This window comes from Protopterus annectens, chromosome 1.part1 (assembly GCF_019279795.1).
Source record: "Protopterus annectens isolate FY-2018-M chromosome 1.part1, PAN1.0, whole genome shotgun sequence".
Lineage (NCBI taxonomy): Eukaryota > Metazoa > Chordata > Ceratodontiformes > Protopteridae > Protopterus > Protopterus annectens.
In genome coordinates this window covers 1,000,327,444-1,000,343,889 of record NC_056726.1, presented here as the reverse complement: position 1 = coordinate 1,000,343,889, position 16,446 = coordinate 1,000,327,444, and the positions used below count along the sequence as shown (strand labels likewise).

General features: G+C 43.1%; 1 protein-coding gene across 1 annotated transcript in view; it reads right to left on the bottom strand.

The window, feature by feature from the left end:
- Window positions 1-16,245, bottom strand: part of LOC122808624 (trichohyalin-like) — a gene marked incomplete in the record, with an annotated part of 76,801 nt that extends 60,556 nt beyond the window's left edge. The window contains 1 exon segment of the mRNA XM_044079593.1: window positions 16,171-16,245. Coding sequence (XP_043935528.1) covers window positions 16,171-16,232 — 62 coding nt within the window.
- Window positions 16,246-16,446: the final 201 nt, after the last annotated feature.

The following is a 16,446-nucleotide window of genomic DNA, read 5'->3' as shown; positions in this document are numbered from 1 at the left end:
CCTTTTGCTTTCGGAGCGGAGTCATCGGAGCCGATCATCGAGGTCTTCCAGGCTATCAGACCATGACTTAGAGTGGTGAGTAGGCTATTAAAATCACAGGCACTAGCCCAGATGCTCCATAGCCCGTCTCAACAGACAACCGCTATTCTACACCCTCCTGAAATTCCTCCTTCGACTCTCCTACAGAGTTCAGAGCCGGAGATTATTGGTACCGTGACTGTTGCTGCTTTGGAGCCGATACCACACCTTTTGGCTCCGTCGTCCTCGACTCCTATCTCCTCCTTGAGACCGTCCTTGGAGGGATCCGGGCGTCTGGCTTCGCTGGTCGGTTCCGAGGGGGCGAGTGGCATCGGACCCTTGTCCGACCCCGTTCTCCCTCTCGGAGCTTCGGCCCTGTTCAGCTCGGCCCCGACATCTGTTTTGGAGCCTTCCCTTTTGGTGGGACCAGGGATCCCTGTTTCTTTGGAGCGGGATCTCTCGGCCCTCCCTGGAGGGGAGCCTTCGAGGTGATGAGTGTGCTAGCCCCTGAGCTTAGTCAGCAGTCGGTTCCTTTAGCTCCTCCCTCTATGGTGCCTGATGCCTCTTCCCGCTCTCTTGCTCCTGGACCCAGAGATCCATCGCCCCAGGTCTCCCCATTGGGAAGAACTTCCTCTTCCGAGGTTTCTCCTGATCCTTCAGGTGAACCCCCGCGTAAGAGGACCTGCAAGAGGAAGCACTTAGACTCCCCTGAGTGTACAACATCAGATACTGATTTAGATGAGTCGGAGGGGTCCCCAAGATCCCCCTCTGAGGATGTCTCCTTTTCAGACATCCTTGAACTCCTGAAACAGAGGGGGAACTGGCCCTCCATTAATCCCTCCGAGGATGAATCGGTATACCTGGAGGCTTTTGGATCTCGACCCTCCACCTCCTGGGTGTCTCCGCCTTTCGACACTTTCATGGAGGTCATAGCTCGAAAGGCGTGGGCATCTGATTCGGTGGAACCAGTTCCCAGGAGACCTTCAAAATTTATTACGGCCCCCGCTGAAAAGCAGTTTCTTACTAAAGGTGTCCCGGTTGATGCCATGGTGGTGGCGGCCGCCACCAAAAAGGAACTTGCAGATCCTTCCGTGCCAGTCCATCCTCCTAACAAGGAGTCTAGGACCATGGACAGGTATGGCAAGCGGATGTTTTCCTCAGCGACCTTTACTATGTGTTCGCTGAATTATTTATGTCACTTCACCAGACTTCAAAGAGACATCCTCAAAGAATTGGGTGAAGTAGTACAGGATCCGTCAGCAGCAGGGGCTCAGGAAAAGATTGCCTCTCAGCTGGGAATCCTTAATTCCATAACCAACTCCTCCATGCGGCTCATTTCTTATGCAGCCGATGGAGCGAGTAGAGCTGCAGGCACAGGAGTGGCTCTCAGACGTCAGTCCTGGATGCGGCTCTGTAATTTTGCAGACCCCTTTAAGGCGTCCTTCACAAACTCTCCCTTTGATGGGGCAACGTTGTTTGGCCCTCAGGTGAAGGACACTTTGACCAGGTGCGAGCAAGACGGCAAGACTCTTTCTGCCGTAGGAGTCCGTTTCTCCACCCCTTCTAGGCCTTATCCCAAAGGTCAGAAGGGAGGAAAAATGTGGTTCCGAAAATCTCAGGGAGTCATGCCCGACGCACGTGGTCAATTTACCCCCAGAGGCAGAGGGGGTAATAACAATAGGCGCCGCCCTAGGGGCAGAGGGGGTCCGCAGAACCAGGGCAGCAGAGAGCCTCTCTCTGACCAGCCCTTCCAGCATCCCTGAGGTGTTGCCCGACTGTCCACCCTTGGAGGCAGTCGGGGGGAGATTGTCGCTCTACCCAGATGCCTGGTTTTCCCTCTCTCAAGACAGATGGGTACAGTCGATCATATCTGAGGGTTACAAGATTCCTTTTGAGGAAAGCCCCTTCCCTCAGAAAAGTTCCCTTCCAGACGTTCCACCCGGTCTAAGGGAAATTGCAAAACTAGAGGTTTCAAAGCTCCTAAAAAAAAAGGGCCATCCAGCCAGTTCCAACAGACCATTTAGAGTCCGGAATCTACTCAAGGTTCTTTTTGGGTCCCAAAAAGACGGGGGAGACCAATATTAGACCTCAGCAGGCTCAACAAGTCTGTCAAAAAGACAAGATTTCGGATGGTCACACTTCAATCGATTTTGCCTTTTCTGGGAAAAGACAACTGGATGTGCTCCATAGACCTTCAGGATGCGTACTATCACATAAAAATCCACAGACGCTCCAGAAGGTTTCTCCGCTTTCGGCTGGGGACCAGTCATTTTCAATTCAGAGCCCTGCCCTGTGGTCTCACTACAGCCCCCAGAGTGTTCACCAAATGCATGGCGGTGGTCATGGCTCACCTGAGACGTCAAGGATTCCAGGTGTTTCCGTATCTCGACGACTGGCTCCTCTCAGCCACCACCAGGCATCAACTTCTCCAAGCCAGAGATTACACTCTAGGTCTCTGCGGTCAGTTAGGAATTTCGATCAACTTCGAAAAGTCTTCCTTATCGCCCTGCCAATCTATTACTTTTATAGGCGCAAATCTAGACACTACTCGGATGTCAGCAAACCTAACAAGTCAGAGAATCTTAGATAACCAAAACCACGTTCGGATCATCCTATCCAGCAAAAAGGTACAAGCCAGGTTGGTCCTGAAAGTGTTGGGCCTCATGGCAGCTGCCATCACACTTCTTCCTCTGGCACGTTTTTACATGCGTCTCCTACAATGGATGTTGTTCACCCAATGGTCCTTCCAGCAGCTTCCCATGCGTCACAAGATCCTGGTGACACAAACCTGCAAGAACCATCTATCCTGGTGGATTTCCTCTCCTCTAGTCCATCAGGGCAGACCATTTGTTCCCCCGGCCCCGGTAGCCACGGTCACTTCGGATGCCTCCCTGATCGGGTGGGGGGCATTATCAGGGCAGGATGGTTCATGGCATGTGGCAACCGTTCGAATACCACCTGCACATAAATGTCCTAGAGTTGAGAGCAGTGCTTTTAACGTTGCAAGCCCTCAGCGACTTTCTTCCCTTAGGAACTATTGCAGTTCACATGGACAATATGTCCGTCGTGTGGTACATCAACAAGCAGGGCGGAACCAAGTCCTATCCCTTATGTCGAGAGGCTCTCAGACTTTGGCAATGGGCGATCTCCTCTCATCGGTTTCTGGTAGCAACGTATATCCCTGGGAAAACCAACATAATAGCGGACAGATTGAGCAGAGCTATACTCATGCCTCACGAGTGGTCTCTCAAACAATCCATAGTGGAGGAGATTTTTCAGAAGTGGGGCCGCCCATGCTGTGATCTTTTTGCTACACCTCAAAACAGCAAATGCCCAGACTACTTCTCTCTCTTCCAACTTCCGGGCCATCCCCCCAGAGACGCTCTTACCCAAGATTGGCCCCGGGGACTCCTTTATGCTTTTCCTCCCTTTCCATTGATACCACAAGTACTCCAGAAAGCTTCTGTTTTGAGAGCCAAAATGATTCTCATTGCCCCTTACTGGCCTCGACAAATTTGGTTCCCATTCCTTCATCGCCATCTCTTTGTGCAGCCTTGGCATCTGGACCCAGCTCCAGATCTTCTAACCCACCAGTCGGGTCAACTGCACCGGTCCGTTCCTTCCCTCAACCTCACAGCTTGGTTGCTCCACTTCCTTCCTTAGCCAGGCTTCCTATGATCTCTAACCCCATTAGAGATATCATAGTAGCTTCTCTTAAGTCCTCTACCAGGAGGATTTACTCTAGCAAGTGGAAACGCTTCTCCCTTTGGGCAAAATCTAAGAACATAGACCCCTTTACTGCCCCAATTCAGTCAGTCTTAGATTTTCTAGCGGAAATATTTCACTCAGGTTCTTCGTCTTCCACAGTCAAAGTTCAGTTGGCAGCAATCTCGAATTTCCATGTCGGATTTGCAGACCACAACATTATGTCCCACAAACTTTGTAAAGCCTTTCTCAAAGGAGTGTTCCTTCTTAAACCCCCTGTTAGGGATTCTCCACCACAGTGGGACCTAAATTTAGTGCTGACATCCTTGATACTTCCCCCTTTCGAAACGGCTGCTTCATGTTCATTAAAGTTTCTTTCTTGGAAGACACTTTTTCTAGTCGCTATTACCTCGGCTAGAAGAGTGTTTGAACTTCATGTCCTCTGTGTTCGTCCCCCTTATTTGGTCTTCCACAAGGACAGAGTATCCTTGAGAACCAATCCATCCTTTTTGCCCAAGGTTGCTTCTAAGACGAATTTAAACCAATCCATTGATCTTCCTGTATTTTTTTCCAAATTATTCTAACAAGGCGGAAAAAAAATTACATTACCTAGATGTTCATCGCCAACTCAGATATTACTTGGACAGAACGAAGCAATTTAGGAAGTCTAATCAGCTCTTCCTTTCTTATGCTGAAAATAAAATAGGTCTCCCTGTTTCTAAAGTGACCTTATCCAGATGGCTGTCTTCCACCATTTCTGACATATCAGCTTAGGGGCAAACAACTGAGCTCAAAACCTAAAGCACATTCCACAAGAGGTCTAGCCACTTCTACAGCTTTTCAGGCTAGGCTACCCTTAGATACTGTTTGTGCAGCAGCCACTTGGGCCACTCCTCATACCTTCGTTTCTCATTACAAATTGGGTTTGGCCTCCAGGGACAGGGCAAGCTTTAGTTCCACAGTTCTCAAGAGTCTGTTCCATTGAGCCACTCAGGATAGAGGCGCTAGGGACGCGGTCCCATCCAGCAAGAATGAAGGCGAGATTGACAACTTAACATTTAGAAGTTATGTACCTACCATAACGTTCCATGTTAGTTGTCTTCTCTCGCCTTCTTTCTTGCGTCCCTCCCTCCTGTCCCCCTAGCCTGGATAGACCTTGATCTCCCTAGTTCTCTGGAAGATTCTTCTTCCTTGGACACCAGTTAGTTCTTGACCTTGATTACCTGGTTTCCCTTTACAGCCTTTTTAGGTTAGTTGTTCCTCTTTCCTTGGTGGAAAGTTTTATAGGCAGTTTTTCCTCTAGATACCAAACGAGATCTGGGTAATTACCGCCTTGCATCATGGGATACGGGGCTGCCTCGAGCTGGTAAAAGTGACTGTCGAGCTTAGCAAGTGCCGAGTCGGAGCCGAAGATCGGCTCCGAACCCATCCAGCAAGAAAGAAGGCGAGAGAAGACAACTAACATGGAACGTTATGGTAGGTACATAACTTCTAATTTTGGAATAATGCATATTGTGTGACATTGTGGTGTTTTATTTTACAAGAGGCAGGCCATATATGAAACAGTTGGGTAACATGTCATGGTCATAGCACTTGCTCAGATCTAATAGCAAGCACTAATATACCCAGACACTTGATTGCCCAGCAGGGCAAGGCTCATTATTCACCCCTCACCAACCAAGCGACTAAGCAGCTCACCCTACTATTCAGGCATGACCAAAGGGCAACTTCAGGTGTACTCTCCAGTCCAGCTGGTGAATCTGGGTATCCCGAGGCAATGTTACAACTACCTCATGTACACAGACAGCCCTGTCCTCCTACCACAAAACATTAACATATGAGAGAGATGCAATTATATAGCTAAACTGGAGGCTAAGCTCTCTCCACCCAAGCCTGGAACAGGCAGTCATGAGGAGAAGGTTAACATTTGCACCACACCTCCAGCCTCACATAGACATACTAAATCAGCACTGGCAAAAAATACACACAAATACACAAAATCATACTCGGAGGCTCTAAATAAAAACCTGCAAAAACATCACAGACCTCCAAAGCAGACACCCAAAAAAACTGCACCTCCCATCACAAACCAGACAATACATAAAACACAAAATCAGTGTGCCGCACAGTAACAGCCCTTAAGGCGAAATAACATACCTAAAACACTAGTAATAGGCGACTCTGTAGTCAGGCACACTGATGTCCCACTCACTAGGCTGGACAAGGAGAAGGTTACTGTTAGCTGCCTGTCGGGAGCCAGAATCCGCCACATAACACAAGCACTCAGGTCACTCCAGAACAAGTACAAATATGACTCTGTCATTGTTCATGTTGGTGTGAATGACCTAAGACGTACCTCCCTGGACTACATGAAAAAAGACCTGGAAGAGCTCTCTGATCATGTAGCCCAGATCCCTGACCCTGAGTAGCATTCTGCCCTCAGCAAGAATAATACCGCAGTATAAGGAAAAAAATGATCAATTTCAACAATTGGCTAAGCTTCTGGTATCATTCAAAAGGGATCCAGTGTCTGTCAGCATGGGATGACATGCTCGACAGGCCTCGTTGCTTCGCAAGAGATGGCTTGCACCTGTCACCCCTAGGCTTTCGAATACTGGCCAAAGCTCTTGCTGCCCCCATAGTGCCTTTTTTAGGGAAGGCTCAAAAGTCAAACCCACCTCCGTAAACAGCACAAATAAAAAAATGAGGGTTATGCTACTCAACACCAGGAGTTTAAATCTCAAAATGCATGCACTCAAAGAACTCCTCAGTATGGAGAACGTCGACATCTGTGCAATAACTTAAACCTGGTTCAAGGCTCCACAGAGCACCCCAGCACTACTGGGCTACAACTCATGCCACACATTTCAGCCACAGAACATGGACCGAAACACAAAAGGAGGGGTGTATCAATATTCATCAAGGATACCTACACCTACACGTTAGTGGCGCAGCATAATACCTCCGAGATCATCCATGTGCAACTAACATTAGGCAAATCTGCAATGCAAATTGTGGCCTGCTACAGATCACCCTCCATGACCCAGGACCACCACTCCACCTTTCTGGAGACACTGGAAAACATGAAAGGTCCTACTGAACACCCTGATATTAGGCGATTTCACTTACCCTACCATTAACTGGGAAAACTACTCAAGTACAAACTCCCAGGTCCAGCGCTTCCTGGAATTTATCAACTCAAATGCCCTGGATCAGCTGGTAAACTCCCCTACCAGAGGTGAAAACATATTGGACCTGGTCATCACCAACATGGGCAACAGGTGTTCCACACCGGTGGTCAACCCGTCACTGGTTAGATCAGACCATAAACTAATCACTCTGGATGTCCACACCACACCACCACCTCCAACCAAGGAAACCACGGTGAAAAACATTTCTATAGCAAACTTCACCTTACTTAAGATAGAGGCAGTAAGTTTCACAGCCCCCACGCTAAAGGATAACAGTGCCCAAGATGCAGGAATTTTTACAAATGCACTCTGAACACCTATAAGAAATCGTAGATCATGCCATCCCTAGCAAAACCAAGACTCACTCCCCTAAGTGAAGGAAACTAGTCTGGTGGACCCCTGCCATAAACAGGCTATACAATAGGAGGAGGAAGCTAGTTCAGAAAAAAGGCAAATCCCAAGAAGGAAAGACATCCCTGATCAGTATCAGTAAGAAACTAAGGTCCCTCATAAAATCCTCCAAGAATAACTTTGAAAGAAAAATAGCCAAGGATTCGAAAGATAACCACAAAGCCTTCTTTAGCTATGTCAAGAATCTAAGTGGCAACTCGCAGATATGCTCTGAGCTAGTGCAAAATAGCACAAAATAAACTGAACCCACTGATATTGCCAACATCCTGGCAGATAGATTCAATGCAAACTTCACTCCCCTCTCACCCCCAAAAGGGCCCACAACAATACCGGAAAAGTATAGTGTCACAGAAATCACAGACGCACAGGTGAAAACAGCCCTTTCAAAAGCCAAAAGCGCAGCATCAATGGAGCCAGATGGTGTCCCAGGCTGCATCTTGCACGAACTACAGAACGAACTAACCCCCCACCTATACACACTGTTCAACCTCAGCCTGTCCACAGGCTATGTGCCCATAGAATGGCGCACAGCAACGGTTATTCTGCTCCACAAAGGAGGGGCCACAACTGACCCTGGTAACTATCACCCAATAAGCCTGACTAGCCTGGTCTGCAAGGCTATGGAGCGCATCATCATGGAACTCATTAACAAAGACATTGGGAACCTCCAAACGCTTGACCTGACCCAGTTTGGCTCTGTTAAAGGCAGATCATGCCTACTAAACCTGGTTGAATTCTTCGAGACAGTCACCAAGGCCATAGATGAGGGGAAGGTTGTTCACACAGCCTACCTTGACCTCACCAAGGCTTTTGATACCATTCCCCACTTGGGAATTATAGAAAAACTCACCAGCCTGAACATAAACTCCTACGTCACGAGATGAGTTGCCAACTGGCTTACAGACAGAACTCACAGAATAGCGGGCTCCAGGTCAGACTCTAAACCAGTCACAAGTGGTGTCCCACAAGGCTCGGTCCAGGGACTCCTACTGTTCAGCATATACTTCTCAGAAGTACAGGCAAACACAGGAGGACTATGGCTAACCAAGTTCACTGATGACTGCAAACTGGGAGCCATAATTGACTCTCTGGCTGATACGGACATTCTCCAAAAGGGCCTTACTGAGACGGACACCTGGTATCAAAGTCATGGTCTCAAGCTAAATGCCAAAAAATGCATAGTCATCCCATTTGGGAAAAACAAAACACCCATGAACTACCACATAGGTGGCAGCTCCCTTAATACAGAAGAGGTAATAAGAGATCTGGGGACCCAGGTAGATAGTAATCTCTCCTTTGACAATCATATTGCCAAAGTAGTTAGGAAATCCTATGTAGCCCACCTAATTACTAAAGGGATCGCATCTAGAAATAAAGAGGTTATAGTGCCTCTCTACTCGTCATTCATCAGACCCATCATAGAGTACAATGCCCCGTTTGGGGTGTAACTCACAAGACACTTCCAACAGCTGGAAAGACCACAAAAGTACCTCACCAAGAGGATTACTGTCCTCAAACATATGTCCTTTACAGCCCAACTGGAAAAACTCCAGCTGTACTCAGTGGCATATCGTTTACTCAGAGGTCATCTCTGCCTGACTTACAAAGCCATGTCCAACTCAGAATTGATGGATATGCTCCACCTAAAGAAATCCAAGTCACTGCGAGCCACTCGCTCTAGTGAGCTAAACCTCACCACAACAATAAATAGAACATGCTGGAAGGATAGATTCCTGTCACAGAGACACCCCATGCTTTGGAACAAAATTCCTAACTACATTAGGCAGAGCCCCTCAGTAACACTCTTCAAGTGAAACCTTGACGAGTGGATGGGTAACAGAAAATACACCCCTGGGATCACTTAATTGGCTCTTCTTTACAGAGGCTCAGTTAATTAATCAATGGGGCAGCGAAAGCTGACACACTCTGGCTAGGCTTATAAATGCCCGCAGATAGCCTAGTACCTACCTATGAATATAATATGCAAGGAAGCATGGCAAGTTTGGGGTGCAAATGTTTGACACTAAGTGAGAACGCTGAAGAACAAGTACTTGTGTTGTGTATTGAGGCTGTACTGACAAGGGAGCCCGCAGGATTTTTTGCAGGGGGGTGCAAACCCAAGACCCGCCCACACAGCCCCACCCCCTCTTCTGCCCCGCCCACTAAGCCCCACCCCCATCCCCTGCCCACACAGCCATTCCAGTGTCCCATTACTTGGCTATTTCTCCCCATTTGACAGACACTGTTCAAATCTCTGTGTGCATACTGTTTTATGCTTTACTTCTACAATGATTACAGATATCTGGATTTCATTTACAACTTTTATTTCAAATTTTATAGCACAAATACTGATAGACATTTACTAAACCTAAACAAAGCAATTGTCTTACAATGAAAACAGACTTAGTATTAAAACTTCTCTACCTTTGAAACCCACATTCACTGAACCACCATTGAAACCTGCATTCAAAGAAAATGCATCTGGCCAGTGGCAGGGTAAGTTTACCTTTGGGCTGTTTTCAAATCATAGGCTCCTTGCACACATTTTTAGAACCATGGAAAAGTTATTTGATTCACCTTCCTGACTGTATTAATTATACTATATAATAATTGAATTATCCCTTGTATAATACAGCACCACTTGTTAGAGCGTGTTTTGAAATTTATAGTTCTGAACATTTTTCCTTTAAACAATGAAACAAATCATATGAACCAATAATGACAACCTGCCCAATTCAGAACATTTCAACCATAAAGGGCCACTCTACTCAAACTTCTGTCATACAATCCACCAATATCAATTAATATGCAGAATCTTTGCAGAAGTAAAAGTCATCTGAATAATTCCACATTAAAGAGATCTGAAACCAGTGAAGAGGTTGTTGTTAGAAAACAACTTTATATTTCAGTGTTTAGTCTACAAACTCAATGCCTTCTGCCCTTGAAGAATATATTACCTACGTTATATTAAAAATGGTAAGCTAGTATATTGCAATATTGAATGGGTGGTAAGCTGAAAAACAAGTTCATAGTTATTAGGCATCTCATCCAAAGGAGGACATACTCAGGACTGTAGCACTCCACCTCCTTAAAATACAAATCTACATGTTGTGGGAGTAGAACCTATAGCCTTCTGTATCAACATGCAAGTATGCTACTGCTGTGCTGCTTTAAAAATTCTATACCACAGTAGTGATACCATTTGCTAAACAAAACAGTTGCACATTTTAAGCAGGCTTAGCATGAGCAGCAATAAATTTCTCTTCCCTTGAAAATGCACTTGAAAATAAAATCCACCTGCTAACTCTAACTAAGGCATTTCAATCTCTCTCTCTCTCTCTCACACACACACCTCATCCTCTTAGTGCAATAAATCTGGACAAAGCCTAAAATAAATAGGAACAGATTATAAATATTGTTGTCATGAACCTAGAACACTGCTAGAATCTGCACCTGCTTCTGACAAAGTACCTTCCTGATGACACAGGACAAATATATATTTGTGCAGTTATTCAAACCCAGACTATTTAAAATAAAAAAAGTCACTTACTACCAATGGACAAATTACCCTACCAAAGAAAAATAAGTAGTAGATCAATAACTACAAATAGGTCTAATTAAAGATCTGAATAATATTACCTATGTACTTTCCTCACAGTGCGACTCAGCTTCTTAACTACTACAATTTGTGCCAAACCTGAAGTGCTGAGAGCAAAACAGAATAATGGAATCACTGGAGATAATTGAAAATAGTTTAGAACATTACTTTGCTAAAATATTATGAAAACAGCATGAGCTACATAATTTCTTGGGAAGAAACAATATAGAGCAATTGAAAAACATTAACACGTCATGCGTTTAACTTGTTTATTACAGGAGTTACCAATACTTACATAAGAACAAAACAATCACAAGACTTAGTAATAAACCACATATGGCATACCAAGCAGTGCAGCATCTTAAAGCAAAAGTAAAGCAGTCATAGGATGAGAAGAGGCAACTACGTATTCAGCACTATAGAATTGCTCAGGCCGCAGTTTAGTCTTTTATAAAATTAACCTCACAACTAAACTGATTATAGGGCCGCGTAAGTAGTGTTTAAGATCGTTGGGGGTGAATTGTTAGGAAGGCTAGCTCACAGATGGTCAGACAGTCAGTGTATTAAATAACCACGAGGTACAAGCATAGCAAATTATTAACAGACAGAAAATCAGCAACGATCACTGCAAGCTCATTAGAACTGTTGCCCGGGCCCCAATAATGGAAAAGTATTTAAATGCTGCTCACTCTCTCAGCTCTCTTATCTCTCTGGAGTTTTCTAAACCATAAGAGACGGTATAGTAACAACTGTTGTATGTGACTACAAAGTTAACATCAGTTTCTTGGTCACACATTTCCACAAGAAAAGCTAAATTGTCCTTGATAGCAATAGTAAAGTGAAACTATGACCGCAATCAAGAAATCACACACCATATTTAAGATGCTACATTTGTAGTTTATTACATATATGTAATTATTACACAAAGTCACAGTTAATGACTGTTTGCCAGCGTTTAATGTTACCAAGAGCTGTTTGGATGGTGAAACACATGCCTGATACATTTATTTCAAACTGCAGTCTGGTGTATTATGCAGAACAGAGAAGCACTCGTGCCGTCTTATTGACTCCAGCAGATTTCAAACACAACATTGTGACACTGAGAATGTGGACACATCTGACAGTACTCAAACACAGTGACCAAATGGCATGAAGCAATAACCCTGGGACCCCATACTGCTGCAGCATTTCTCACAAAACATTCCTGGGTACATGGCATAGCTTTCAACCTCTTAGCACAAAAAATCTGGACAAAGCCAAAAATAAGGGTGACAACCCCCTCCCCCCCAAATAGGGACACGGTTTACATATTGTTCTTATAAACTTAGAACGTTGCTAGAATAAAACGTCTTGTGTTACTATGCATTTTCTGAAGGATATTAAATATGAAACTCAAATATCTGTCAGTATTTGATTAATTAATTCCTCACCGCTTCACCACAAAAATCCAGAAAATCACATATTTTATGAGGAACAGACCATAATTATGAGGCAAAACTCTGGAGATTTGAGAGGTACGGCATATGGTCTCACCCATTCTGTAAGTCCACAAAACACTTGTAGATAGTGTAGATGATTATTCCAATATCTGTTCAAGGAAAGATGTCTGAACTAGGGGCATTAATATTTTGCAGAAAGTTTTGCAGACTGTCGTCAGCTGCAAAAATACTTTTTTAGTCAATAGCTATTACATAACTACAGCTCAGATGCAGTATATTGCACTATTTTATGTTTCAGTAAAAAAGTATCATTAAAGTTGATTTAGGAGTTTATATTTACTGCTGATACTGGCATTCCAGCTGCTTGGTATTAAATCATCTGTAGATTTGCAGAACTTAATTATTTCTATCCCAATGTATATTAAACCATACATTAGTCATTTAATTAATTCATTGACTATTACTATTTGTTAGGTATATAGAATTATATGGTGATTAATTGCTATTTCGGAACAATGAAGCTTATATCTTCCTACATTCCTAGCTTAATAAAACAAGACAATTTTGTTATGTAATTTGATCCCACAAATAAATACATGTGTAGGAATTTTATGTCTGTGTTTGAATACATTTATTGGTAATTTTGTATTGGTGTGCTTTTTAAAAAGTTCAGATTTCGTACTCTTCAAAATTTGCATGCAGGGCACAATCCATTTTATCAAATATCAATGATCAATGATGGTGTTAGTGTTGCTTGGATCTGCCCCTACTTCAGGCTTTACTCGCCCATTATTTACTTCTCTGCATTCTGTCACTTAAGTTTTGTAGCCACATTCTGTTTTTTTATAATAAAAAATAAGGTGAAAGAAATGTAATTAGCATTAACAGACAACTGTTACTTGTTGTTTAGGTTGAGCAAGGCTTGTGCCTGCCAGTTTTTGTGGTAAGTATCTGCCATTCTCTAGGTAAGTAATGAAAATGTTCTCAGATTATCAGGATGTTAGCTTAAAGACATTCATCAGTTGGTAGTTTGTGCCAGCTGGTCTTGAGCTGTCTAGAGATTCCTGTCCTGCCAGATGGAATCTAAAGCAGGGTAAGGGTTAGTGTATACAGTAGCAGAGTTTTGTCCCTACATCATAGATTTGATCCTATAAATCCACATATTTTCTTTACTAGCAATAATTAATTAATTATTTTTTCAAACTTTTATCACAGGAGTAGTAGAAATTACAGAAGCTTGTGGTCATAGTACTGCCATAAACTTTAACAGTAAATACATGATCGCGTAATTTATAGTTAATGTGTGCGACAAATTCATATATTAAATATCTTATCATTCATCCTATAAAACTGCTGTCATTAATGCAAAACTTAATACATTCAGGCCAACACGGCTGTTGGTAGATCAAAGAAAGAAACATAAATAAATAAGCAGCTTAATAAATACAGACATTACTTACAAACAAATAAAACAAAAAAGAAAAGAACTTGTGTATACATAAGACATATAAAGACACACACACACACACACACACACACACACACACACACACACACACTTAGCACACAGTCGATTGCTTGGGGCAGCACTGTGCCAATGCAGTTAATTTAAAGTGGGTTTTTTTCTTACTTTTACAAGCTCATTTTGTCACCAAAACATCCCATGAGGCAGTTGAAGCAGCACAGTAAGTAATATAAGGCACCAGAATGTTAGCAACAAGGCAGGTTCTCCAATTGCACTTGATCTTTAAGACACAGGCAAACATACATTAACAGAAAAGAAAAATATATTATCATATTTTTCTATTTGCATACATTATATATCACATATATTTTCATTCTTTGTAACTACCATCAGTCCAACATTGCACAGATTTCTGAAAATCCTGCCTTCCCTTAAACCTCATTCCTTCTCCTCCCGAACATTATCCTGCATGTACTGTTCCCATGATTTCCATTTTTTCTATGTAATTTCCTCCTTCCCTTTTCTAAAGATCTCTCTTTCAGTCCTTTTATCATTTTTATAATATTCAGCACATCAGATACAGTTGACTTAGAGTTTGACTTCCATTTTCTAGAAATTATTTTGGGCAGCCAACAGAATTAAATGACGTAAGGCCTTATTTCCATTTATCTTGAACATTGTTAGTAGCTCTATGAAAATTTAATGTAGCAAAACTAATAGTTCATTGGGGAAGTATCTCCCATAAGTAATCCCACTGCACCCAGTTGATTGCCTTTTCTGCATCTAAATGTATTAACACCAAAGGCTGGCCCATTCTTTCTGCCTCCTGGTATATCAAGTTGGTCTTTATTGTATTGTTGAATGTCTGCCAGTCCTGGATGAAGCTGCATTGATCTAGGTTTATTAACTTCACTTAATCACTTAGTACATCACTCAATAGTAAGATTTCTGCACTAAGAAATTCATATTTTATGACAACACACACCCTCGTACCTGATAATCTTCGCGATCACCACAATCCATTCGCGATTGCCTTCCACAACTTCACATTTCCCGCTCACATCGATAATCCATTAACGGTTGTCTTCCACTCACTCTCACTAGTCACTACTACACATTTCCCGCTAACAGCCAGCCGGACATGACGTAAGCTCAATTCCGACTGGCTGGTATGTTCCTTAAAGGAGCCAACGCTGTATTAAAAAGAAAAAAATATGTACTTTTTTTTTTTTTTAAAGAAAAAGCTACCCCTGAAATCAGTACAGTGCGCATCCATGCCTCTCGAGTCCCGAAATCCCTGCCGGCGCCTAAAACGGATGCAAAGGGCGTTCGTAAACAGAATGCCCTTTCTTTAAAAAAAAAAAAAAACTTTTTTTAAGTAAAATAAAATTAATTTCTCCCAGCCGATTCCAGGGGGGTGCAAGTGCACCCCCTTGCACCTGCCTGCGGGTGCCCTTGTGTACTGAGACTGCAGTATCTTGAAGTACTTTTGGTTGTATACTGAGTCTGCAGTATCTTGAAGTACTTTTGTTTGTGTACTGAGACTGCAGTATCTTGAAGTACTTTTGGTTGTGTACTGAGACTGCAGTATCTTGAAGTACTTCTGGTTGTGTACTGAGACTGCAGTATCTTGAAGTACTTTTATTGTGTACTGAGACTGCACTGTCTTAAAGATGTCCCCTTACTGTGAGGTACTGAGTGAAGAGGCAGGGGTGCAACGGGCAGTACACAGGTCACAGGGTACCGGGAGGTGAAGCCCCTTCAAAATATCGCCATAGTATGTTTCCTTTCACTGTTTCTCTTCTAAGCCATATTTTATTGTTCATACTGCTTTCAGTAACAGTCTGTCTTTTAAGCATTTGTCATGCAGGAAATTGCAGTTAAGACGTGATGTGACTGAAACTTTTCTGAGACAGCAACTTATGCTACTAGCAAAAAGTAGGCTGCATTCAGGCATACAGAGTATGAAGCCAAAAGGGTGACTGAAATTCATGTTGATTCAGCAGAGGCAGAAAATGAGTACAGAGGTAAGACATGCCATGCCACAGAATACAGATCATATTAAGTGTGAAATATACAGGGGGAACCAGTGATGAGGAAACAAAAGTCAGGAAAAGAAGCCATCTGCATTGTTATGAAAATAAAGCCAAAATGTCTTTAATATCTTGCATGTTTGTATTTCTTAATACCAAGTAAACAATAATCTGTAACATTACCTTAGTTAGGAGAATAGCAGTACATTCAATATCTCTATATACTTCTCTTAAACAATGAAACTTATGAAGAATTATATTATTAGTAAAATAAAAAAAATTAATATCACCTAGTACAGTTTCTGCTTACCTGTATAAGGACATTTTGAAATCGATTGGTAACACTGTGATGAATTGTAATTCTTGTTGCATATACTCAGAGTAGATTGCTTTGTAATTTAGAAGTTATGTACCTACCATAACGTTCTATGTTAGTTTTCTTCTTCTCGCCTTCTTTCTTGCTGGATGGGTTCGGAGCCGATCCTCAGCTCCGACTCGGCCACTCTAAAAGCTCGAGAGCTAGTTCCATCGGCTCGAGGCTCCCCTATATCCCACAATGCTAGGCGGTAACTCCTCAGATCTCATT